The sequence below is a fragment of the Uloborus diversus genome, chromosome 2, assembly GCF_026930045.1.
Source record: "Uloborus diversus isolate 005 chromosome 2, Udiv.v.3.1, whole genome shotgun sequence".
Taxonomy (NCBI): domain Eukaryota; kingdom Metazoa; phylum Arthropoda; class Arachnida; order Araneae; family Uloboridae; genus Uloborus; species Uloborus diversus.
Genome location: NC_072732.1, coordinates 29,540,478 through 29,567,973, shown reverse-complemented (window position 1 = coordinate 29,567,973; position 27,496 = coordinate 29,540,478). Strand labels below are relative to the sequence as shown.

The 27,496-nt window shown below is 33.6% G+C and overlaps 1 protein-coding gene across 1 annotated transcript in view; it reads right to left on the bottom strand.

Annotated features, from left to right (window-relative positions):
- LOC129217144 (RNA-binding protein, mRNA-processing factor 2a-like) overlaps positions 1-27,496 on the bottom strand; it is a 46,793-nt gene that overhangs the window by 6,841 nt on the left and 12,456 nt on the right. The window contains exons 4-5 of the mRNA XM_054851403.1: positions 8,691-8,832; positions 1,296-1,432 (exon numbers count right to left, since the gene is read on the bottom strand). Coding sequence (XP_054707378.1) covers positions 1,296-1,432; positions 8,691-8,832 — 279 coding nt within the window. The remainder of the gene's footprint in view (positions 1-1,295; positions 1,433-8,690; positions 8,833-27,496) is intronic.

Genomic DNA, 27,496 nt, shown 5'->3' with positions numbered 1-27,496 from the left:
AGATGAAATAAAAATCAGAACATTTTCCCTCATTCATATGGTTGAGTCTATCGTGATAAGGACTAATTGCAACTACTTTGTTCATTTAAAACTTCAGGATTATTTTAAGAAAAAAAAATCTTAAGTGCATTTCGTCATTTTCAGTAAATAGATAGATCAGTAACGTAACAAGAACGACATATTCAAATTTTTTTCTTACCAACAAAATTAAGATAACGTTGTAAGATGGGGAATTGTTACAATTCAGCTAATAAAAAGACATTGTGACATATCTGTTTAAGTAAGAGTACTGCATATCATTGAAAATAAAAAGGCCTTAATTGAGTATATGCCAATCGGAACTTGAAAAACTATTTAATGTAATTAGTTAACGTTAACGTTTCGGTAAAAGTGCTTAAGTAACGTTAGGCCCCTTTGCCGGATATAACTACAATAAAATACCAAACAGCTCAGTGTGATAGACAGAAAGTAAAAAAACAGGTTTGCTGAAAGTTTTGCCAGTTTCCCACTTTTACGGATTTTTTCTGGAATGAAGAAAGATGAACCCAATATGATTCAGATTTGCCGTCTGCATGGCACCAGTTTGCTCTTGCTCAAGCCAAACACGTGGCTGTCGACACAAAATGGCGTATTTCTTTGTTTACAACTAGTCTATCTTTCCCGTTAGCTTAATGTGACCAGACGTCCCGCTTTTGGCGGGACAGTCTCGCTTTGTGTCCTACTGTCCCGCTGCGGGAATGTCCCGCCCAAGTGTCCCGCTTTGTCGAAAAAGTCCCGCTTCTTTTGTTTAAATTCCGTCACACAAGAAATATAACATACAATCTAGATTTCTTAAACGCTTTTTCGATTTTTTGCTTTCAGTAAACGTAAGAACGCCATGTAAAATGTTATTCTTTAATGTTTAATACGCTGAACTACCCTCCAAGTACAAATGAAAATAATAATTTTGATTAATAAATTTGTTGTGTGATGCAATATTCTTTACATCAATACTATTAAATTATTTTCAACTTGAGTTCTTTATTTGTACATTTGAGTTATTTCTTGGCATTTTTCTGTTACGTAAAATATTAAGCCTGAGGAAAAAAAAAACTACTCTATCCCCCTCCCCCCCCCGTCATGTGTCCTGATTTTTAGCTTGAAAAATCTGGTCACATTACGTTAGCTCAATTTTCGAGAAGATTTCTATCAAAGATTAAAACCACCGTTTCTAAAAGCCGGGACGAGCTTTCTGGTATTTGTTGGTTTTAGATAGTGCAAGTGAGAAAAATAGCGAAAAAGGGGGTGTTACTCACCGGTAGTTGTGCATGTAGAGCCGGATGCATGAGGGCTGCCGTGTGCAGGGCTGTGGAGACGGGCACTTCTGCGTAGGAGAGGGACAGGTGGGGCCATCCTTCGTGGGTGGCTGGCAGGAGCGCCGCTCCGATTTCTGCTGGAGACAAAGACAAACGTTCCATTCATTGCGAGCACTACCTACTTCTCTCTTCCAACTGCATGTTTCATTTGCTCAAGACGATTTTGCAAGCATGGCAAATATTTGCAATGCCTGCACTGTAAAAACGATTCAGAAACGTTCCTGGAAAATAATGGGCAGCTGATGCGCCCAATTTCTTCCAGTAACATATCTTGCAAACTTCAGGAACGCTTTCCGCTAAAAGTCAGTAATCTTTCTGAACTTAACCTTGAAACTTTATGAAGAAGTGCGAAATCTTCCCCGTTAGAGCCAGTCATGTCTCTAGAACCTTCTAGAAAAACTAAGTAGGTTTAGTGCAATTGATTAGAACCTTCCTCATTTATCAAAAAGGTTCCATAAAATTCAGAGCGACCACGGCCAAAGCTTTGCAAGAAGGAACCAAGCATATATATCTCTTGCCTGCAATTCCTGCCTTGCAAAGCTATAGCTATCCATTGACATTCTCGCTCTCATTGAGAGCTTAGTCAACCTAGACAGGCCGTAAGCAGTCTTAGACCTATACACTTATTAAACACGCTCATTCAATCTTTAAACTGGTAGCTAAAAATAGTTCCCACAACAGTGATAAGTCTGTACGCGTGCAACTTGTAGCGATTCAGGAAACTTTTTTGTGATAATACTTGTTTTTATGGGGAAATAAGTGGAAACGTGTGAAATCCCGAGAGGTTCCACGGAAATAACCAGCAACGTTTCGGAATTTTTTATAGTGTGGTGCATGGCCTGTTATTGGGTTATGAAGGTTTAAAAACGGGTAGCAACTTGCAACCACTCATGTATACTCATTTAACCGCATAAAGTAACCTTTTATGTAGTAAACTAGTGGTACCCGCACGGTTTTGCCCGTAATAGAAAAATTAAAAGGTCTTTTGGTTCGTCTGTATATTTACAAATAATGTATGGTGAATTTTCTCGCCAATTGGCTTGTGCCCATGTTACGGTTCCACGTTATGATAATTTCGTAATTTACTCGTAAATTTTATGATAGTTTTGTTTTTTAAATAGGAATAGAAAAAGAACCACATCGAATTTTCGAAAAATCGCTTCGAGGTTCACAACCCCATGCTACAAACTAACTTTATACCAAATTTCATGAAAATCGGCCGTACGGTCTAGGCGCTATGCGCGTCACAGAGATCCTACAGACATCCAGACATCCTCCGGACATCCAGACAGAGAGACTTTCAGCTTTATTATTAGTAAAGATAAAGATTTTATGTATGATGTATAAAAAAATTTCTACACTCATTACGCAAGCCAAAATTTTGTATACTTTTGCGGGTCAAATCTATGACCGACTCCTTTTGGTAAAAATTATTAAACTATTTTTCTCGTAAAATAAACGCATACAAAGTGTTAGAGCATCATTTAGTTTTTATTTTTACTGCACAGAAGTACCAGTTTTTTGTTAGTTGTATTTTTTAATCATAAAACTAAACTATTTAAAAAAACATTTCAACAACAAAACATAGAAAGTTAGTTAAAATCAAAATCAACGTTATAGAATAAAATACCTTAATCATGCAAACGCGTGTTTCAGTGTTCCAGGGAGCCACTTTTTCCGAGCAAATGTATGAAATGGCAAGCAATGAAAAGGGTATTTGCAAATTTTATTGTTGTTTTGGGGCTCGAACGCGGAATTTTCTTTTTTTTTATTTCTCAAAGGTCTCTCTTTTTTTATTTTTTTAAAATTCATTTAAACACTTTTCTTTTTTTTAGAATATGATGTGCTCTTAATACATACTTATTTATTATTTAAAGTTAAGAGCAAATTTTAGATAAAATAAATTACGATAATTTTTAGGAAACAGTAGAGAGATTTTACATGCATTAAATTCCTAAATATACATTAATAAAATTTACTTCTTTGAATGAAGAGCTAAATTAAGTATGTTCTACAATACTTCTAACACACTTAATCATACTCCAAATGTCCAATGCTAATCACGCTAAAAGAAAAACTATTCATAACAAATCTGAAATTAAATATATACTGCTCCATTATAGAAGTATGGAAAAATAAGAGAATTTTAAATATGATAATAAATAAATTAAAAAAAAGAAACTATCATACAATTCGAATGAGTTAAGAAATGTCGTTCCAAGTTCAGAAAGGTCTAGAAATCGATTGAAAAAAGTGAAGTTTATCCTATTTTCAACTTAAACTCGGGATTACGTCGCTCCTAAAGAAATGGGGAAAGCATAGAAATAGCAGAGAAAGGAAGAATTTAAATAAGAAATTACTTTAAACTTTTCTCTTTCCACCATTTCTTCGCCTTCAGATTTTCGTAGATTAGAGTTTTAAGTCTAAAGGAGCCGAAGGGCAGAGCTTTTGTTTTCAAATCTACTGCATTATCCTAGCGATTTTCAGATTTGAGTTGTATTTGCGTTTTGTTATTTCTCTTTTCCTAGAATGTGAGATACATTAAATTTTTAACGCACTGTTGACATTTTAATGTCTGTTCTGGATTTTTATTGACAGTGATTGATGATGATCTTGTCTTCTGTAATTTTAGATAAATTTTAACTTTTACCATTAACCTTTTATCTAAAGTGCGCTTCAGAACACGGACAATAATTAACTATTTTTGACTCAGGATGCGCTAGAACCAACCTAGTTACCAAATTTAAGGACATACCTAAATTTGGTAATTATTAAAAAAATGCAACGAAGTAAGTTTTTCTTAAAACTCAATTAAAAGCCTGATCTAGACTTGAACAAATAGTGATGAGAACGTGTCTACAACAATTTCAGATAAACTTTTATTTTCGTCAGTTGTATTCTACAACGATTGTACAAATTAGTTTGCAGTAAAAAGACAATAATGCCAACATTTTTGGACTCGGATGCCCTAGAACCAGTCTATTACCAAATTAAAGGACATATCAACTTTTGGTGATTATTAAAAAACTACAACGGGGTACTTCTTAAACTCAATTCAAAGTCTGCTCCGGATTTTAATTAACAAAAACTGATGAGAACGTGTCTTCAGCAATTTCAGATAAACTTTTATTAGCATCATTTGTATTCTACAACGATTATACAAATACTTTGCAGTAAAAAGACAATAATGCCAACTTTTTTGAACTCGGATGCCCTAGAACCAGCCTAGTTACCAAATTAAAGACATACCAACTTTTGGTAATTATTAAAAAGCTGCAACAGAGTACTTCTCAAACTCAACTCAAAGTCTGCTCTGAACTTTGATACCGAAATACCGATGAGAACATGTCTTCAACAATTTCAGATAAACTTTTATTTGCATCATTAGTATTTTACAATGCTAACTTTTTTGAACTTGGGTGCACCAAGTCCCTGCATACCTACCAATTAAAGAGGTCTTCACAAGAGGTTTGGTAAAAATAAATGGTTATAGCGGTGTACTTTTTTAATTTAAATTGAGATTTCAACGCCTGTTCTGCATCTTGATTAGCAGTGATTGGCGAGGAACTTACTATCAGCAATTTCAGATAAGCTTATATTTACATCATAAATATTTTGCAACGATTATCCAAATTACTCTGCAGTGAAAAGACAATAATGCTAGCTATTTTTGATATAAGATGCCTCAAATCCCTGCCTACCTACCAATTAAAGAGGTCTTCACTTTTGGTAAAAATAAAAGGTTACAGAGGTGTACTTCTTTAATTTAAATTGAGATTCCAACGCCTGTTCTGGATCTTGGTTAGCAGCGATTGGCGAGGAACTTATTATCAGCAATTTCAGATAAGCTTATATTTACATCATAAATATTTTGCAACGATTATTCAAATTACTCTGCAGTGAAAAGACAGTAATGCTAGCTATTTTGGATATAAGGAGCCTCAAATCCTTGCCTACCTACCAATTAAAGAAGTCTTCACTTTTGGTAATAATGATAAAAGGTTACAGCGAAGTACTTGTTAAATTGAAATTGAGATTTCAACGCCTGTTCTGGATTTTGATTAGCAGTGATTGGTGAGGAACTTGATTTCGGCAAATTCAGGTAAGCTTTAGCTTACATGATGAATATACATTAATATTCTTAAACGAGCAGCTAAATTATTTTCTCTATAGAGATAGTTATCCTATTTTTGACCCGGATGGAACAAGAGTGGTGTACTTACAAAAGAAAAATATCTTCATTTTTGATAATAATGAAATAAGGTACAACGGTGTACATTGTTTTGCTACTACTATTATTATTATTATTATTATTATTATTTACTTATTCATTTTTTTAAATTATTGTTATTATTATTATTTTGCATTATACGAAATGCTCAAAACTACGCAACGAAAACTGAAGTGAATAAAAATGAATACAAGCGTCAGTAATATCGACCATATTGTAAAACACCAGTGTGCAGTTCAACTTTTGTATCTACAAGTGTATGAACTAGTTTTGTGGTAAAAATAGCAAAAATCCCAAATATTCAAAGAGTGTAAAAAGCATCTAAAACTATCGATTAAAAATACGGGTGACTAAAAACTCATGCAAAATCTGTGAGAAAGATGCAAAAAGTAAAACATTAGAAGAGCGCGAGGACTGAAAACCAAGACATAAAATGTAGAGCAAAAAAAAAAAAAAATGCTTTATTCTTGAAAGTTTGGAGCATTTCTCCTAATATTTTTACTTTCAAAGAATAGTTTTCGTATTTTTTACAATTTTTTAACTGTTCCTAAATGCGTTTTTTAGCTTTTATTTACCAGTTTTTCTAGATGGTAGTTGTAAAATGTATGTATCTAGACTGCTTTTGGTATTTGGGCTTAGTTCACGTTTAGCGGAAAGTTATAAAGAGAAATTTAATAAAGGGAAAATTATCTTCATTGAATCACGTTTATATACTCATGTTTGATCAGATAGGTAAAATTTGGAGATCCATTCGTTAGGTTGAGAAATTTCCCCACCAAAAAATGTCAGAGCTGTCTTATTCTTGTTTTTGACAGCAAAATAGGTGTAATTTAAAGTACCTTAGGAGAAATTCATAAAATAAAATTCCAACGCGACGAGAATTTAAAGAAGTAAAGTATTTAAGCGAGTTAGGATCGCATTTTAAACTAATTACTCATTCAAACTTTAATAGTTAAATTAAATTTTCAAAACTTAAAATCCCAGTTAAAATCGATAGATGGCGCCACATAATATAAGATAATTGTTTTCTGGAAGTTTGTTTCGATATTCAACAATTTGTTCAACGAAGAAATTACTCCACTACAAGTTCCCCCTCGCAGATTTGTTGCTTTTCTTTTTTCTTGAAAGTAGTTTCAAATTTAAGAGGGTTTTTTTCTTCTAAAAATGCGTAGATAGGTGGTGCTGAAATTCCTCACATTTGGTTATAATGAGATTTTATGGGCAAGGGATGGGGAGAAATTATGAGATTTTATTATGTATGTATAGGATATACATACATTGTGTAAACGAATTAAAAACCCGTCCTTTTTTTGTTTTCCCGCGATAATAGATCTATTGCAAACTAATTTGAAAGTCTGAAAATGGTAAGCGACAGTCCCAAAGTTAGTTACTCATGCTTTTTCCTAATAACATTTGATTTACAGAGAGAAACATATAAATGTAATAAACTTATGAAAGAATGTTATGTGACGAAAAGCCAAGAGTAAGTATCAATGAATCGGAGTCTTTATAATTTTTTTTTGATTAAAAAATCATTCAAAAAGCTCTTGCTTTATTTGTATTATTTTTAGTATTTTTATTTATTTATGTATTTATTTTTTTCTAAGACCGCAACCAATGCAAAACAAATCACAGTTGAAACAAATTATTGTTCCTGTGTGTGTGTTTTTTTTCTTCTATTCTCTGTATTTAGAAGACAGTAGGAGTTAATAGGAAAGTTAGTGGGAAATGCAGTGAAAAACGTGATGCAGTGGTGGAAGTCACGTCAGCAAGTAATTGAAAAGTAGAAAAAAAATTATTGTTTTTTCAACCAAAACTTGATGGCTGGTCAAACCTTAACGTGATAAGTATAAAAATGGTGAGTAAAACTAAATTTTCGTTATTCATGAAAAGAAAAAGTTCTGTAAAGTACAATGGAGAAAATTAGTACAAAGTAGTATTACTTTGAAGTCTCAAAATATTTTGTGATGCAATAGGATTAAGATGATACTACATTGCATAATGTTGCCTTAGACAATTTCCTTGATTTTTATAATCATTATTCTTACTGTGTCACTAGATAGCCAAATGAAGTGCGACAGACGTTTTAGAATCTTATATAATTATTTCTCTAGCCTGTTTTCCTGTGGCTACGTAAGATCTTTAATCACATTACATGATTTTCTCCCCATTTTAAAGCTTGTCGTGCCGGCTAATGGCGAAAAATAGACCCACAGTACATTTTTCTTTTTTGTCAAAAAAAAGTTTTTTTCTGTTTTTTATTATATATTATTTTAAAAAATAGATAAGAATCTAAAAATGAAGACACATTTGTTGGGTTATATGGAGCGTCGTTTTAATAATGGGGAGGGCGTGAGCAGAATTCTAATCCAAGTGCCCATAAATGTGTAACATAAACAGTAACACGACAGTTCGATTCTTAAAATCAGGAGAGAAAACATTGTTTTTAACACGGTAAATCACTGTTTTACTTTTTAAAAATACTTTAGCGAAGTGGAAGTCTAAATTTTAATTTAACTTGACTTGGTTAGGAGGATGCGCTCATTGAAACACGTAAATCTGCAATGCTTTTAATTTATGCATTGTAAAATTATGGTTAACATATTCTACCATTTTATTGAACATGAAAATTAGAAATCGAAACTAGAAAAATTGTTATGTGATTTCAAGTTTCACTTCATATTCTAGTAACAAGTGTCCATTTTTGACACATGAAAATTATATAAAAACTCAAGTTTGAGAGGAAGTACAACATTCTCATTTTCTTTAAAATTAAATAATTTTAGTAAAATAGGCAGCAACGTGCGTTTACTAAAAATGACTTTAGGAAAAGGGTTTAGATTTAAAATTTTAACAGTTAAGGAAACGTGAAAAAATTGGGGACGATTTGGCATATTATTTATAGCTACCTGGAACAAACTGGGAAAAATAATTTATTCTGAGCCAGCTTGAGTGTTAAGAGACTTTGGCTACTAATCTTGTAGTCCTGTTTTGATCGCCGCAGAAGATTACGAATTCTAGCTAATGGAATTCCACCACAGTGTAAAGGGGGTTGAGTCGGGGTGTCCAGAAAGAAAAAGAGTGAGTGCTGGTGTGTTACTTACGTCCGGCCAGAGGGTGCAGGAGTGTAGGGTGCGTAGCAGCGGCAGGAGGTGACTGCTGTTTCGGTTTGCTAACCTTTGTGTTGCTCTTGGCAAACTCCAGGCGGATCGTCTGGGGAAGGTCAGGATCGAAGCGCACACCCTGCTGCAAGGTAAAAGAAAGCGAATTAATATATCTGCGAACAAGAACGTTGAACTAGCTGAAACCTTTCTGAATAACTGGAAATAAAGATTTATCAAATGTGATTGAGTCTTGGACGGGATAACTTCATTGTAACAGCAGTTGCATTTAATCAGCACAGTAATCAGCAGTTTGGGATAAATTGCTACATTGTTCTTATCATACTCGAAACTAATAATTAAATAACTACCAGATGCAATACCTATGACTGTATCAAATCTTCGTAAGAATAAGTATCGGAGTCCAAAATTTCATACAGGAAGAGGGATTTTGGATTAGCCTGGCATTTAATCATTGGGCTTGTGCTCCGTGATTTAAGAACTGATGACCTTAAATACGAAATTCATCAAAGAACACAAGCAGAAATTCTCATATCCACTTCTGGATTTGATGTTTTTAGAAATGCTGTCTTTGATATTTGTAGAGATGTAAAGGCATGAACGTTGACTAATGCGTAAGGAATTGGCTTAACAAAAATTTTGACCTCACCAAGAACAATAATCACTCTATCTTAATCTGTCCAAACCAACTGCACTGCCGTTTTGAGCAAACATGAATCCCAGAACTATTCATTATCTTCATTAATAACCATTCATCATCCAGTTAAAGAACCCTGATTTCCAGTCCCCATTCGCAATGAAATAAAACGAAAAACTACTACTGCAGTCTGTCAGAGAGAGTACTTATAACAGATATGATTCCAGCCGCCAATTTCTCTTGCACAGATAATCCACTGGAATTAATAGCGATTAATTGCCGCCGGAGACTTTGCAAACTGAACTTTTAGGGTTTGCCTAATTGATTAATGGCAAACAAGTTTTAGCGGCGAGAACGGTTACTTTTTTATGCCTGCCTCCATCGAAATTTATTAATTTTTCAAATATGCGAATGTCTGGGGAAACAATTAATCACTTAAGCCGGACGTTATCTCGCTGAAAAAGTAATCATTATCGAGTAAATTGTTAGAGCATTTGAAAAATGGTAATTTCAGGAAAGTGTGAGTAGTTTGGCATGATGTTTTAAAGAGACATGCCAAACTGTTTTCCTAAATGAGTGACCCTTTTTAATTTCCGTCGAGCTAAGCATATTTGCATTAAAAACGGCGAACAAGTAACAGTTAAAAGAATGTTGTGTCTGTCAACAAAGCATCAGTGAAACTTTTTATCCCAACAGTTTCTTTATTGGGTATAAAATTCTGGGAAAATACCTAGTCTCTGCTCGCAAGAATGGCTAACTTGTATTTTGAGGTCTTGTTAGCAATTCTTGTAGAAGTTTAAACGGAAGGAAGCAACGTCAGTGGTAAATTTTTAGGATGCATGCAATTCATTTATATAAAATGCTTTTTTTTTTTTCAAAAAAGAAAAGAACCTTTAAAAAGGTAATTTATAAAATAATGCCTTTTTATTACGTAAAGCTTTTACCATTCGGTAATTTTACATACTGGTTGAATCTGGAGAAATTCAGGTATTTTTTTTTTAATTGGATGGTGCAATGATCTTATGATTCTGGAGCAATGCACCACATTTCAGCATGAATGGTGGCAAGAGTTTGTAAATATGCAATCATGCAGAGCAAATTAGTGCCATGATCTTGTGATTCTGGAGCAATGCACCACATTTAAGCATGAATGGTGGCAGGAGTTTGTAAATACGCAATCATGCAGAGCATATTAGTGCCATGATCTTGTGATTCTGGAGCAATGCACCACATTTCAGCATGAATGGTGGCAAGAGTTTGTAAATCTGCAATCATGCAGAGCATATTAGTGCCATGATCTTGTGATTCTGGGGCAATGCACCACATTTCAGCATGAATGGTGGCAAGAGTTTGTAGATCTGCAATCATGCAGAGCATATTTTAAAACATTAAACTCCACAATTTTCCAATCTGGGTAACTCTGGAGCAGTTCATTCATCTCTCGACTCATAAAACTTTTACAAATACATAGTGCTCTTGACCGAAGTCAGAAAAATATTACCGGTAGCGACACCCAGTGTCAGACCAGAGAAACTTGGGGGGACGAAGTCGGAGCAGTGCAGTTATGTCTCGACTCCTCAAACTTTCAAAAATACAGTAAGTGTCTTGACCGTAACCAGAAAAATGTCACCGGTGGTGACACCTATTGAGTACCAAAAAAGCTTAGGGGGACGAAATTGGATACGGGGAGAAAGTATGTCTACTTTACCCAGAATATTATCCTTGTGCACTTTTTTTTAAAAATTCGTATGTAAATGATTTCACGCCCCTTTTTCACCACATGATTCAGCAGAACTGAGTGAATGTATAGCGCGAGCTGTCAAAAACGTTGATAATATCATGTTGAAGAATGTGATAGTAACTGGGATATTACAGTGATAAACCGTTATAACGATAACAAGACCGTTATAACGCCAACCTATATAACGCAATTCTCTATAAACCGCACTACTTTTCAAAAGTAAACAATAGGTTTTGAAGTTTAAAAAATCCCTCTGTTTTGCTTTGCAAACACAAAAATTGTTAGGTAAATTAAATTTTGAAAGTTTTTCATCTTTCCATCTTATTTCAAAGCTTTTAAATTGAAAATTAGTACTCATAGTAAACAGAAAATACCAGATGGCTCTTGGAAATGCAGCTGTTATGCAAATCATGAAGCTATCAGAACTACAGGATCTTGATTATGAAACATATTTATTTGTGAATAACTGATTGTAATATTGGTGCTTTAATAATATTGCAGATAAAATTCATTCTGAAGTGCTAATATATAGATATATTTTGAATATTAGTTTCAAAATTTGTGAAATGATCTATATAATGGAAAAACCTGTATAACGCAAAAGCTCTGGTCCCAAGGTGTGCGTTATAATGGTCTTCTACTGTAGTATATGCCTTGTGATCAAGGATTCACACATATGAATCAGTTTCTGTTGAATGAGCGTAATTCAACGTACGAACCGTGTTGACTTACGTCATTTTAGCAATAAGCGATTCATATAAAGCCCGTAATATACGTAAATAATACTAAATTGTTTCTTTGTTTCTGCTAAATTCGTCTTGGTTTTTTTTTTCTTTATTTCACCACAATACCTTAAACGGGATCACCAATTGCCCTGTATATAAAGGCATCAAACTTATATTCATCGTAAAGATGTAAATAATTTCTGCAACGCAAGATACAAAAAAAGCTTACTAATTATCATTTTCTTCTGACAACATTGCTACTCTAAACCATTTATATCGTTCAAAAAATCAGTAATCCAACGTCAGAAAGCACAAATATTGCAAAATATTGCAGGCACGTGTTTCGGTGTTACAAGGAACACCTTTTTCAATGCAAAGAGATGTGAGCTTCTGGATGAAAAGTCATCCGAGAAAAGGTGTTCCTTGTAACACCGAAACACGTGTCTGCAATATTTTGCAATATTTGTGCTTTCTGACGTTGGATTACTGATTTTTTGAATTTTCAGCACAAAGGTATTTATTCGTCATTTATATCGTGTCTTCTATTTTTATCTGGACATTTTTTTAAACAATTTTCAAGGCATTTCACTAGTTGAGTAAAACATGGAATATGCTTTGAAGTTGGTGTTATTGCTGTTCTTTGATGGAAACAAAATAAAAATTAAAAATAAAAATTGAAAAAAAAAAGTTTTTAAAGACCCTTTGCAATAAAATCACAAACGTAATGTTTCATTCATGAATGCTTATTGCCGATATCCCTTTCTGCCAAATGCTATTTCTAAAATGAATGCAAATGAAGTGAAAAAATGCGGGACACATCACACGGCTAAAACAAGACGAAAGGGCATCTAATGAGGGGTGAAATTCCCTCTTTTTAAAGCTCAGTACGAGATTTTACAATGTTGACTTGTGTTGAATATATTTATGGAAATCTGAATCAGCAAAACCTAAGAAAGAACCGACAAAAGTTGAATTCTATCTGCAAAATAAACCGTCTTTAATCAGAATATTTCCATATTGAATTTGAATATCTAACGACGAAATTATTCATATAACCATCATTATGTATGCATTCGAAATAGTAGCGATGCGAACTCCAATTTCAAAAGATTCTAAGTTTCGAAAAGGGCGGGTCTTTTTGAATTGGGGAACAGCTCGCCTACTTTTCGTTCTCTAATTATCCTACTTAAATTCCTGATTCCGACTAATGCACTTACGTAGGCCAAAGAGAGAGGTCACGTGCTTTCTTTGAAGTTCTACTGGATTCGAGTTCTGTAAGGGAACACAAAGCGAAAAGCTCCTCATCTTTTGAATATTCATAAAGATGACGAAAATGGCGACTTTGCACTGAGGGAGTTTGTGTGGTGAGTCTGCAAGATTTTTGCCATTCCGAAACAGCACAAAGTACTCTGCGGAAAGTAAATTATGTTTATTCATGAATCATTATTAGTATTCTCATCGAGTACATATTTTTAATAGATTGCATTGCAAATTCATCTATCAGTAAGCGGAGCTGCTGGGAAATAGTCAACACTTATTTGTTTTGATGCGATATTATGATTCCAGTAGAGGACTTGTATGTGTACGAGTGAGTTCTTTTTGTGAGCTTTTGCAAATGGCGTTCATAAATAACGGTTTTAAGTTACTTAAATTTCAGTCGGATGATATGGACATTTTCTAATTTGAATTTCAACGAGACATTTAGCGCACAAGCACAAATAAGCACATAGATGTCTTATAAAAGTATATTTGTCTTTTTGAATTTGTATGTGGAATATTTTAATTTTTCAATGTGCTTCATTGACTTTCGTTATGAATTCAGAAGTACTACGTCGTGAGCTTAAATATGTAGTAATTCTGTTAACATTGGAACTATAATGACAAAAATGATAAAACATGATTTTTAAGTATAATACTAATGGCATATTAAGAATTCCATCATAATACTAATCAGCCTAAACTTTTGAGAAAATTAAGTAATATTAGTGTCGCTTTTAGGATCTTCATTTCAAAAGCAAAGCAATAAGCATAAGAATAAATGGAGAAAATTGTGTTTTTGGACTCTAAGGTATTACTGTCGGGGCATTATCATTTTTCTGGAGTTCGTCTTCTATAGTGCTCACCAGAAGGTATGTATCCTCAAAATTCGAAAATACAGCACATGAATATCTGCGGGAAGTGGAAATTTTGCTTTCATTTGATTTGATAGCTAGTCTCCTCACTCAGACATGAATATTTAGTGCATAGCTTGCTTCTGTTTTATTGATAATTATAATTCTCAACAATGTTTGATACTACGTAAAATTTAAAACTTCTCCAACGAAGTTCAAGCAGGGAGCAATTCAATTTTAATATATTTATTATTTGCTGCACAAAACACCTTTACAAAGAGTCCAAAAATGGTATATCCTTGTTTCGTTGCATGAATTGTATGAAGAATACAAGACTCTACTTATATAAAATGCAAATCAATTTTGATGATTTTAAGAAACATTTTTTAAATAACATATTTTGGTTCAGACGTTTGGCAACGGACGTATTTTCTGAGATACGAACTTGTTCATTACTTTAAAAAAAAACCAACACATTACAACCTCGTTTATTCGGACTAACTGGGAATAAAGGCAATTCAGATAACCGAAAATCCGAGTAATAAGTAAAACACATTCGTAAATAAGCAGACTTTTCTTTCATAACAGTAATAAAATATTTAAAAAAAATAATATCTAAAGACTTTTTCATTAGCTTGATTCGCACTAAAAAGTATGAAATAAAATAAGCATTTATATTCTTGATTATAATGCTCAAAAATTACAGTTCATCTTAATTTACTTATATTTACGTTAATGCTAAAGCAGCCAAGAAACTGTATAATTGATTTCTTGATTATAATGCTTAAAAATTTAAAATTTCAGTTCATCTTAATATATTTATATTTACGTTAATGCTAAAGCAGCCAGTAAAGTTTAAACTAAAAATTCGGTAGAAATTTGAAAAGCGGAAGTGTGTTAAGTTTCACCGGGCTAAATTTAACCCGGCAACCGGAAGCAAAGTGTAAAAATTATGACGGAGAAAATAAGTACAGAAAAAGTCTTTAAAAAAAACGCTGCTTTGTAACAAAAATACATAAGATTGTTGCTCGCAAACAGTATTATTTATAGTTTAGTTGCAATGGTTTTGGACTAACACTCTAAGCACACCATGTTTTTGTTAGCTTACTGTAATTTATTCCACAACCTATGTAGAAGTTGTCGATTTAATTTTAAAAAAATGCGAATATTTGGCATGTTTGGAGTTTCGTTCTTGCTACCATAATCTAAAATCATTATTTAATTGAATATATTTTTTTAAATTGTACCCAATGCAGTTGCAGTACACAGAAGTAGAGTCCATGTTCTTCATCAAGTTCAAGAATCGAACGGATTTGCAGTCTTAAAGGTGTTTTGTGCAACAAAGGATGGATCTGTTACCGTGGTGTTGCCCCGGAAAAAATCTTGTCTTTAAGTTTTTGCTTATATTTATTAATACAAATTTTCACTTTTTTAACTCTCAAGACTTTTATGACAACCCAATTACATGTACCACATTTTTTAAAACCAGTATAGTAGATTATCTGCGTCGTATTTTGACTGTCTTGGTTTGTATACTGCATGTTTAATAAAGCTATCAAGCATATATGTTTTTACACGGGGTCAGAAAATTTTAAGGTACTTCGAAACTCGTAGTTGACTTCGTCTATAATGATCATACTGCTTAAAGTACTAAGCTTTCAGTTTGCAGCGTTTTTTAAACGCCTACACCTTGCAATGAAAGAATAAGGTGGTTGGTTAAAGGTTGTAGGTTAAGAAAACACCAGTTGCTTTCTAAGCATTTCCATGATTGAACCGATGTATATTGTTGCACATTTTTCTACCTATTAATGCAAATAAAAACCTTTTGTAAGTTCCTTAGCATTTATTGTTTTCCCTTATCATTTCATCTTTTTATTTCACATTGGTTTCTGAAAACCCTCTTTACATCTAGATTAGTTTCCACGAAAGTTTGGCACCTAATTGAATACCGTGCATAATATTAAAAATCGCCATTCAGTCAATTTTACATTTGAAGCAGCATAAGTTTGAATATGAAGGAGCGATTTGAAATTAAACTTAGATTAAAATGAATTTGAAGCAGTATAAAAATGAACATTTGTTTCATTGTGACTCAATACTATTATGATTCCAAAACAATTTTCCAACTAAAAAACTAGTTTGCAGGTTTTACTACGTTTATTTTTTATTAAAACAGTATTTCTCTACAGTATAGGTCACTATTTAAATTTTAATTTGAGTTTCCAAAAAACAAAATTCAGCATTCGTTTCCATGAAGTTGTAGCTGAACGACCAATGTCAAAAATATCAATTTAGAGAAAAGTGGTTGGAAAATTTGTTAATTTTCTTTCTTTTAGTTCTATCTAATATTCATCCCCGAATATAATAAAATTTTGTACCATTTGAAGAGTTCTTTTTAATCTCATGCTACATTAGGAACGTTCATTATAATTAAAAAGTATTTCAATTATGCTTGTATTACAAGAGCCTTTGCTTGCTTTAGCTCTATATAAAAATAATGATGGTTGAAAAAAACGAGCTGATGTGTGCATCACATGACTTCCTTTTACTCCAATTTTAATGTCATTTTCCCATTAATGGCAATTTTAATGTGATTCAATAGTTCATTCTCTAAATATCACCAACAGTGGCCAAATTAAAACCAGATTTAAAAAAAAAACGCCAAATTTGTTGCCAAGTTGGCGACAAAACTTGGCGATCAAAAGACTGGCGATACATCGCCATGTGTCCGCCAAATTATAACACCACTTGAGTATACATCAAAATTAACAATGATTTCCCCTCCAAAAAAGGGCAAAACGCCCCTTTAGAAACACCCGAATGAAACCAAAAGGGGAGGTGCACAACTAGACCCCACTAGGAGTCTACGTACCAAGTTTCAACTTTCTAGGATATACCGTTCTTTCTACTTACCGTTATGAGGTATACATACGCAAATCCGCACATACGTACATACAGACGTCACGAGAAAAGTCCTTGTAATTAACTCGGGGAATGTCAAAATAGATATTTCGAGTGTTTATACGTTCTTAGGCACTTATCCGCGTGTGGTCGGGTTGAAAAAAAAACTCAACATTCATTCGGGGGCGAGCAAAATGGAAATTAAGGCCAAATTTTGAGTGAAATTTTCTTTGCGAATACAATACTTCCTTTTTCGTAAAAGAAAGTAAAAAGGATTATAGGACTTTGGTGCTTTTGATTACTATAACTCAATACCAGGGCATTGCATACCACTTTTGCTCTTGTTGCACCGAAAAGCTTGCTGTACTTCGTTGGCAGATTTTTATTGCAAACTAAACTCAGTCAAAATCTGGCATTGGTTGTTCTTGCTCCAAGGTACAGAAATATTGGCAAATATTGAAAAGGAAGAGAAAGATTATAGGAAAGAAGGGATTTTTTCTGATTCAATTATAATTTTTTCTCGATTTATGAGTTCGCAAACAGGACTTTTTTTTCCTCCAAAAGCAGTGGAGCGCATGGTTAAGTTTTTCGTGGAATTTTAATTTTAGCTTAGTGCCAAAAAAAAAAGTGAGCATCTATTTTTCTCGAATTTTAGTTTCAAATATTGGTACATATTAAAGTGAAAGAAAATGATTATAAGTTATTTCCTTGATTTCTCTGACAAGAATCTTCTTTCTTTCACCAAAAGCAGTGGAGTGTACTAACAAAGTCTTGGTTACAATCTTAATTTGAGCTTAGTGAATAACAAAATTAAGCATTTATTTCCACGAATTTTTAGTTTTAAACATTGGTACGCAAGGACAAAAAAGAAGATATCTATGGGATATAAGTGAATTTTTCCCATTACAGTCAAACCCGCTTATTAGAATATCGGTTAAAGGAATATCATGCTTAATACAATGCATTTTCAATGTACCAAATCAATGTAACGTGTCATTTTGATCCCGGTTGATGGAATATCCCGCTTATTAGAACATTTTTTTGTGGCAAAATGGCTATTCGATTAAACGGGTTCGAAAATTTCCTTTCTATCATTGAATCCACAAACAAGATTATTTTTGCTTCCACCGAAAGCAGCGGAGTGCACGGACAATTATTTCTTGTAATTTTAACTTAAACTCAGTGCAAAACAAAATTCAGCATTTATTTTCAATTTTTTTTTTAAATTTCAAATGTTTGTACATGTTTAAACCAACATTGTTGGTACATAAAGAATAAATACCTTTGTGCTGAAAAATTAAAAAGTCAGTAATCCAACGTTATTAAGCACAAAACTTGCAAATGATTGCAGACACGTGTTTCGGTGTTACAAGGAACACCTTTTTCAATGCAAAGAAGTGTGAGCTTTTGGATGAAAAGTCATCCGAGAAAAGCCAAAAAATATTTTCTCGGATGACTTTTCATCCAAAAGCTCACACTTCTTTGCATTGAAAAAGGTGTTCCTTGTAACACCGAAACACGTGTCTGCAATCATTTGCAAGTTTTGTGCTTAATAACGTTGGATTACTGACTTTTTAATTGTTGGTACATATTGAAAAGCAAGTGAACGAACATAGGAAAGAAATGAATTTTTCTGATTAAATAATAATTTTCTCTCGATTTATGAATCCGCAAACAAGATTCTTCTTTCTTCCAACGAAAGCAGTGGAGTGTACTGACAAGTCTTTCTTCCAATTTTTCCGAGGAATGCATCATCTGACGACAGGAGAAGATCCCCCGTCACCCCCCCCCCCCTCCCCTTTTTGCTCCAGCGAGTCTGTGCGCATCCCGATAAAACCCTTTTTCGGAAAACTCGCTCTTTTTCCCTTGGCCTAATCGACAGCTGCAAAGGCTTTACAGTATTGTCACGTGGTTACGTCAGACCTGTTGCGGCGTTGCCATGGAGACTGGTCTCGGCCTCAACATCTCTTTCGCGCGCACGCTCTTTTAAAACAAGGGAAATGTATTTTAAAACGCTTTGCCATATTGTCCGACGGGTGTGGTGACATTTTTATCAGAGCCATGTGATCAATCAAAAGGCTTTATTTCCTCTTATGTTTATGTTTTTTAAAAATTTCTGCACAAAACAGCATGAAATTTAAGTATTTTTGGCAGATGATGTAGAGTAATTATGCACTGCACAGAGTTTGATAGTGTCGCCCTCCATTTTCTTCTCAGAATTATCTTTCAAAATTTTGAGACTAATTCCGATAAATTCAAATTCTAGTCTTTACTTTCTGCAAAGGGTTTGAGGAATACATAGTTTGAACAATACACATATAATCAGTAAGTTAAGTTCAGTTGCTTTGGTCACTCGTCTGGTCTGTGCTAATTCTATATTAACTACCAGTTTGTTTGACACCCTTGCCTTCCTTAGGTGTTTTCCACCTCCAGTTCAATCACTTCCTATTCCAGGATGATGAGTGCTAATACGCACGAAACTGCAGTTCGGCTGGAATTGATTGAGCTGGCGATGTATTTCATGCAATAAACATATAATTCAAACTAATAAAAATGACTCGATTAAACCGGAAATGGGATGGTTTCCTTCAGCCAAAAGTACTACTTTTAGTCATTGAAATGGATAGAATGAGCAAAAAAAAATTAAATAAATAAATAAATAAAATAAAAATAACATGGACCCAGAAAACGCTTTCATTTTCCTAACAGTATTTTTTTAAATTAATTTTTTAAAATGTCCGATTTTTCAAACAAGGCGTGGTTTTGATGACGTCACAAATGAAGCAGCGAATTAAAATTGCGCTCTACGCTTGCTATCAGTCATACCGTTGCCAATACAAGTGAGTATAGATGCGAATTAAATATTTTGCACTGTGAATGGCAACACTGAATGGTATTTCATCATTTGTGATGTCATCGACAGAAGCCGCAAATGGTCAGATTCTATGTTTTTAAGCATACTCTTTCCGAAAAAAATACCTTTAAAATTTTGGAAACGACTCCATTGTCAAGAAAATTCATCAAATAGCTATTTTAAGTTTACAATAGAGTCTCTTCATCGGTACAAAATGCTCAACACATAATAAAATACCGTGGCTCTTTGCCAGTGAACAACATTAGGTATGTTGCTTCACGATTATTCGTTGTGTGTTGAACATTTTTGGACTGATGAAAAAGCTTTGTTGTAGCCTTGAAACAGCTATTTGCTGCATTTTATTGACATATTGTGCTTCATTCATGTTGTTTTTTATTTTTATCATATTTTAACTTAAAACGTTTTGATATTTTTCCCCTCAATACAAATAGTAGCTAGAATCATACAAATATAATCTTTTTAAGGGGTTAAAGCACCTCAGAAATGATGAAACGATCAAAAAAAATTTTATTGCTTACTTCAGAACTAAAAACTATTCTGAACACAGGGAAAAAGTTTCATTGCTTTAGTTCAAATATTTAAAAAGTTATGCGTGATTTTAGGCCATGCTCGCTATGTGTTCTTATGCAAAAGAAAGACTTTAAATTGCTTTTTCTTGATGATGGTTTTTTTTGGGTTTTCATGTCATTAGAATCCCTGAGGATTTTTTTCTATTAAAGATACAGCTTTAAAGTAATACTTTTTGCAATTTGGATAACATATTTGACAAAACTGTGCATTGGATAAGCATTTTATAAATTACTCAAATGTTTAGAGCATGTTAAACCTTTAAAAACCAATTTAAAAAAAAACTTCGATATTTTACATAATTAATCACAGAAAATTTTCTAATAAACTCATAAGCAAATGAATGCACAGATTTTTATAGATGATTATAGTGATCGTTTAGCAAAAAACGTTTTTTAAATTAGTGCAAAAATGAAAAAGAATTGGGGATTTTAAAAAATTGAAATGAAAAAGAATTGGGGATTTAAAAAAATTGAAATCTTCCTCAATTTTTTGAATTATAAAAAAATAGGCAATATTTTAAAATTTTGAAAATAAATTATTGATTACGAAATAATTATGCACGTTATGGTTTCAAAGAAATATAAAATTTATTTAAATTTTAAAAAATGTCGGAAAGGTACTGTGACCTTTTAAGATATTTCACTTTCCTATTGTAATTTTTGTCTTGAGTAATGCAATGATGAAAATCAATGAATAGGGATTATGAAGATTATGTCATGCAGTGTGTCACGTAGCTTCAAATTATTGGGTTAAATCGCAGTAAATGAATTAAATTAATCAGGAATAAACATCGGATTTCACTAAGCTAAGCCATGTTAATGTATCAATTATCGCTTTCGGGCGGCATTTCGAGCAATTTATTGGACTTGACCACAACAATGAGTGAAGCGATGGATCATTATATTATCTTTAATACTCGTTAGAGGGCCATTCTTTAATCATCTCATAACATCGAACAATATAATTCAACTCGAGAGATATCGCGCACCTAACAGTGACAAAAGAGATCGCGCGGGGTGACTGAGTTATCTCAAACAGTTTTATCTAAAGTTTTCTATAAATTGTCATTTTTGAGCAATCACGATTGCTTATTGCTTTCATTTGACTGTTTTTGATGTCCTATCATTTTATTTCCCCCCCCCCCCCGCCACCCTCCGCACCATCACCGTCGACCGGCGGGCTCCTCACGATGCTGCTCCTAGAGCGAAAGCCGTCTCCAGGTTGCATACATGTCCTACACACACGCGCATACATACACAACTACACACACACACGAACACATACACACACACACAAACACATACACCTTTACACACATACACCTATACACACATACACCTACACACACATACACCTACACACATACACCTACACACACAACACACACAAACACATACACACACAAACACATACACACACAAACACATACATACACAAACACACACGCATACATACGCACACATACAAACAACTACCCACACATTCATGCCTGCACACAGACACAAACACATATGCCGACATACACATACACATACCCCCACACACACATACACATATCCCCCCCACACTTATGCCAGCACACAGACACAAACACACATACCCCGTACACAACCCCCCCCCCCCACACAGAAACACACATGCCTACATACACACACTCGTGATTGCGAAAAACATAATTTGAATTCAAGATGTCAAAATTCAAATTAATGTTATATTTTTTTATCTTTTCATAAATTGCAAGCTTACGTTTGCACGCCAGTATTCAGAGCACAAAGCAATATAAATGCAAAAAGAGAGCAAGAGAATGCAAAACTACGCTGCTTAGAATGAGAAAATTTAAAGCAGTAACAGTCACGTGGGGAGAATGAGTTATCCCATTGAAATGTGAATTCCAAGAAATGCTTGCTTCATGCGCAGAAAGAAAAGAAAATTAAAAATTAATTTGAATTTTTGGCATTTTAAATTCAAATTATGTTTTTCGCAATCACGAGCATGTGTGTCTTTGTGTAGGCGTATGCGTGTGTATGTACGCGGGTGTTTGTGTGTATGTATGTGCGCGCATGTGTGTGAGTGTATGTAGGAGTGTATGTTATGCGACAATGTGTAGGCATGTGTGTGTGTAGTATGCGTGTGTGTTTGGGTCTGTGTGAAAGCATGAGTATGTGTAGGTGTGCGTGTGTGTAGTTTTGTGAGTTTGTAGATGTGTGTATGTATGCGTGTGTGTTTGCGATATAGACGCAACCTGGAGACGGTTTTCGCAAGCGGAGCCGGTTGACGGTGGTGCTGCAGAGGGAGGCGGGAGGAAAATAAAATCATATGAATTTAAAATAGTCAAATGAGAACAATAAGCAATGTGATTGCTCAAAAATAACACTTCACCTACCAAGGGGACTGTTAGGAGGCTACTGAAAGGTGATTGACTACGGATAAATATTTTTCCTACGTCAGTTGTTTGGATGAGAATGGGGTAACTTTGTGCCCAGCGTGATTTCTTTCGGGTTTAATAGAACAACATAACAAAAATACGACAACGTAAACAAAAATGTTAAATAACATCACAAAATATTTTACAAAACCCCACTAAACTACAGAAAGTAAATTGTGGTTCGAAAATATATATTTGGAATTTGGAAAAAAAAAATAATAATCAATAAATGGGATTTATGCAGAATAAATCTTTTTTTCCCGTGCAGCTACAAAACAGAAAGTGGGTGCATTTAAATGACAATGCTTGCAACTTGATATGAGTTAATCCACGAATCTGCTTTAGAATAGATGATATGTTGTGCCAAATAATTTCAAGCTGGGAATTTCATGGTTGTTGAATTTTAAAGGTACAATTTTATATATTTTCTACTACAATTCAACTTGCCTTTTACTCATTCAAATACTAAAATTGCCTCTCACAGATACCCTTCTATTAAAACACTTCAAAAATGATGGAAAAGCGTCGAGTAAACTGCAGACCAAATAAAATGGTGCAGAAGGGGTTCTAATTGCAACGAAGGCTAATTGCTTCCTCAAAAACTTGCATAGAAATTCAAAAATGATTCACATGGTGCAAACAGTTGCATCATGGTACTGTTTGAAGTTCAATACTAGTTTTTTAAGTGTTTTTTCCCCGATGACTCGTTTGCCTGTTTGTTGACATTGGAGTAACATACGTAACATAACATTGAAATTAAAAAATAAAAATAATGCAGGCAACAATATACTTTGCAGCATGCTGTAATTAATAATGTTAAATGTTATTTTTACTTCAGTGCTGTTTTGCGTACATTACATCAGAATAAGGTTAAACTAAGCAATATTATATGTGGCCGTTTTTGGCGCAATACTTGGCAATATTTTTGACAGTTGCTGGTGACGTGCCCACAGATAATAAACACTATTAGAAAGTCATTTCCAGCCGAGGACATCAGAGCTGGCGATGTATTTCATGTATTTCTGCTTAACCCCTGGGCGGTAATTTACTGACTATGAGAAAGATTAAGTGCCTTTCCGTCAGAAGGTTGGACTTATTTTCTTATTTACAGACATTTAAAGATAAAAAAATACGCACAGTACTTTAAATGAAAGTCATTGTTTGCTGAATACCTCAGTCAAAGTAAGCTGTTTAACTAGTTTTGCGGAAGGAATATAGCTCGTAGACAGAACCATTATTTTGCAATTCGCAATATGTTTCTTTCTTAATTTTTTATCTGACATTCCGAAAGCGATTCGGATAACTGAAGTTCGTACTTTTTATGCTTGGCTGTACTTTAAATGCTAGACTTCTAAAGTAAGTATTGCTCAAGTAAAGTTTTGCAAAATTGTTAACAAAACCTTGTAGATTTCAATTATTCAAATGAGCGAGGATTAATTTTTCAAACAGCTCAAAAACTTCCAAGTTTATTCAAGCGATTATGTTTGTAATTAATTCATCATTGTTTTACTTCCACCCATATACAAATACTTGTAATAGATTCCAGCATGTATTTATTTTCAATTGATGCTTGAATTATTTCATGAGTTGTGCTCTAAGATTCATGCATTATATTTCATTAAAAAAAAAGTTTAAGTTTGTAAATTATTTCAGTACATAGTTAAAAGGGTGATTTCATTAGCAATTTAATTCATTTTTTTCTTTCACATTACCTTTCGCATTAAACTTAATGTTCAAGTCCTAATTAAAATTTTTGAATAATCAGTACTATATTTACTGCACTTGAAAAAAAAAAGGATGAGGAGTTAAGCTCACGGCAGGGTGAAAATTGCTGAATGTACTAACATTATGAAAGCTGAATACCTGCTTTATTGCTCTGAGCATCATCAACCAGGCCTGGAATAAAATTAAAAGTTCGAAAAGAGAATATCACGGGCTTGTTCACTTTCCTATAAGTTCAAGGGGAGGAAAAAAAATCCTGGAAATATCCGCTATTATGTTCTATGACACACACTAAGCTAAATCACAGTTTCAGGTCAGAAACTTTTGTGTACGATGCTTGCCAGAAGGGAATTTCGGGGATTTTCCAGTAAACGGAGGGAGGAAAAAAGGAACGACATTATCATCTCTCTTTCCCCCGTCGCTCTTTTCTCCCTAAAGAGAGCTCTTATCACTTCACTTCACTTCCCCTCGAGCGCGTTTAAAATTCAATTAAGGTAGGACCGCACGCCTTAGGCATAAGTTTTAATTACAGCCTTAATTAGCAGCGGCGTGCACTTATGTCACTGGGCATTTTCTGCCCTCCCCTTATAGGGTCTAGAAATAACAAATAGGCTAATCCGCCATTTTTAGCTTCGGTTCAATGCATTGTTTGAAACATATAGTAAAGTGGAGTGTCATGAAAGAATGAAGATGGTTCAGAAATCCAAACACTGAGTCACATCTTTGGGCTGCTAACTAGAGCAACACTTTAAATGAGCAGTTGATATCTTGTTAGTACGAGTATAAAAATCTTTTACAAAATGTAATGTATGAAATGTAATGCGTTACATTAAACATTATTATTATTTTTTTTTTTTTAAGTTCGTTTGCAATGTGAGTAGATCGACAGGTCTATGAACAATTTTACAAAAAAAACATTACACCGTTAGAAACTAGCAATCGGGACATGACAATAAAAACAATTTATTTGATTCATGTATATTTTTTAATGGTAAGTGTTTTACGGTTTAACGCTAAGTTCTTTTTTTTTTGGGGGGGGGGGAAGTGAACTTATATAAAAAGCAATGGAAATTAATCCACTGAATGGAAACTCCTCAACACAGCATTATTTTCCTATTTTCTTTTTGGAAAGGTACAGACGAAAATTACTACTGCCAATTCAGAAAAATTTTGATACATCTTGTCTAAATATAATTACAAGACAGTCATTCACTAGTCTATCAACCCTGTGCATACTTTTCTAGCACATTCTTGAAACATAAATAGCTACACTTGTTATCTCGAATAGCACAAGCTCTTGCATTTTTAATATTTAAAATATGGTCGCTTTTGGATGGGGTTTTTGATTGTAATTCAGAGACACAAGCTTGTCTGTTAGTGATTCATGGTGTTATGAGAAGTTAATTTTACCCCTTCTGGGGAAAATATTTAAGGCTGAAGACATCAGCAAACTAATGTAGAAAGTCACATTTTAAAAGTATTATCATTTTTAAGCATTTAGCGTTAGTTGAAGTTCCGCTGCTTAAGTTAAGCCTTAAACTGAAATGAATAAAGACGCACACACGATTTTTAAATCGTGCTTCTTTCATTCTGTATTTTTTAAAGAACACAATTGGAGATTGCACTACCGGTACACCGGTATACCGAATACCGGTATTTCGAGCAATTTTGCAATTTCGTAATACCGGTATTTGCTGAGGAAAATACACTGTAACAAATTTCGGAAACGTTTCTGGATATATCGGAAACGTTTCCGAAATAGTAGGAATCCTTCATCCAATAGCGAACTCCTCAATATTCAGAAAGCTTCTTGTTATTTCAAGATATCTAGAAGCGGAAGTGATGACGCAACGCTTCGAAACCTATTTCATCCTTCCAACACAGGCGCCAATGAGTCGGAAATAACGAGAACTTCTTTTTTTCTTATCAATGGTTGCTGCAGTCAGCAACTGTGTAGCATTGGATTGCTTGTTATTTCATGTCAAGAGAGTAGTAAAATGTGTCGAAACTAATTTTACGCCTTTGCATTTTGGACTGCCCTTGATTTTTTAGACGATGTACGCAGCTATTAAGTTAGTTAATAACCATTTGCTTCTTTACAATTTCCAATGCGACCATAATTAGATATATATTGTGTGTTCAAGCGTGAATAGTTTTAACACATGTGTTTATACTTAATGAAACGAAACCCTTTGGATTACTTATTCAGTTGTAATGGAGGTACTTAGATTTTCTTCCGCTCATGTTCACTTGTAAGTATTAATGAATATTTTAAAACATGTTGTTATATACATTTATATTTTTGTTGATTTGCATTTGATGAGGCTCCAATTGTAACTGTTTTTGGGTTTATCGAATTAATTTAAAGTTATCCTACATACCTATGTGCGCGGTGTACTATTTGTTGTAACCAACTGAAACTGATTAATTACGCAAAAGAAGTAACATTTATATTTGAGAAGCAATCACAGAAAAGTTATTTCGAAATACTTGGATGTACATACATTTTGGTTCAAAAAGAAAAAAAAAATCAATTGTTTAATTCATTAGAAATATGGTAATGCAAATATTTTCTAGTATTGTAATATGCTTCACAAAAAATGTGCCGGTATAATTTATCTTTTTTCATTATAATTTATTCATTCATTAAAAAATATTTATACCATTAGAAAATGACCATGTTATCTATTAGTAAGAGCATAGTTATGAAATTAATTCATCTGCTTATTCATTTTGTTAAATGTGGTTAACAATTTAAAAATTCCTTGACATTAGTTCCTAAAATAACATTTCCTTCGTGGATATACTAGTTTAATGTAGGACAGTCAGGAGGAATGAGTCAGTGGCAAAAATGGAACAGCTGCATTTACATGCTGAAATAAAAAGTAATATTATTTCATGTCATCGTTTTAAAAGTGATCAGTTTTTAAATACTATGTTATTAATATGCAATGCATATATGGTGAGAAGACGAGGGGCGTTCACCACGCAGACTGTGCCATTGACATTTTCAAAAGGTTGCTTTTTTTAAGGTGGGGGGCGCTTTATATCATTTTATGGGTGCACCATCACTCTTATGGT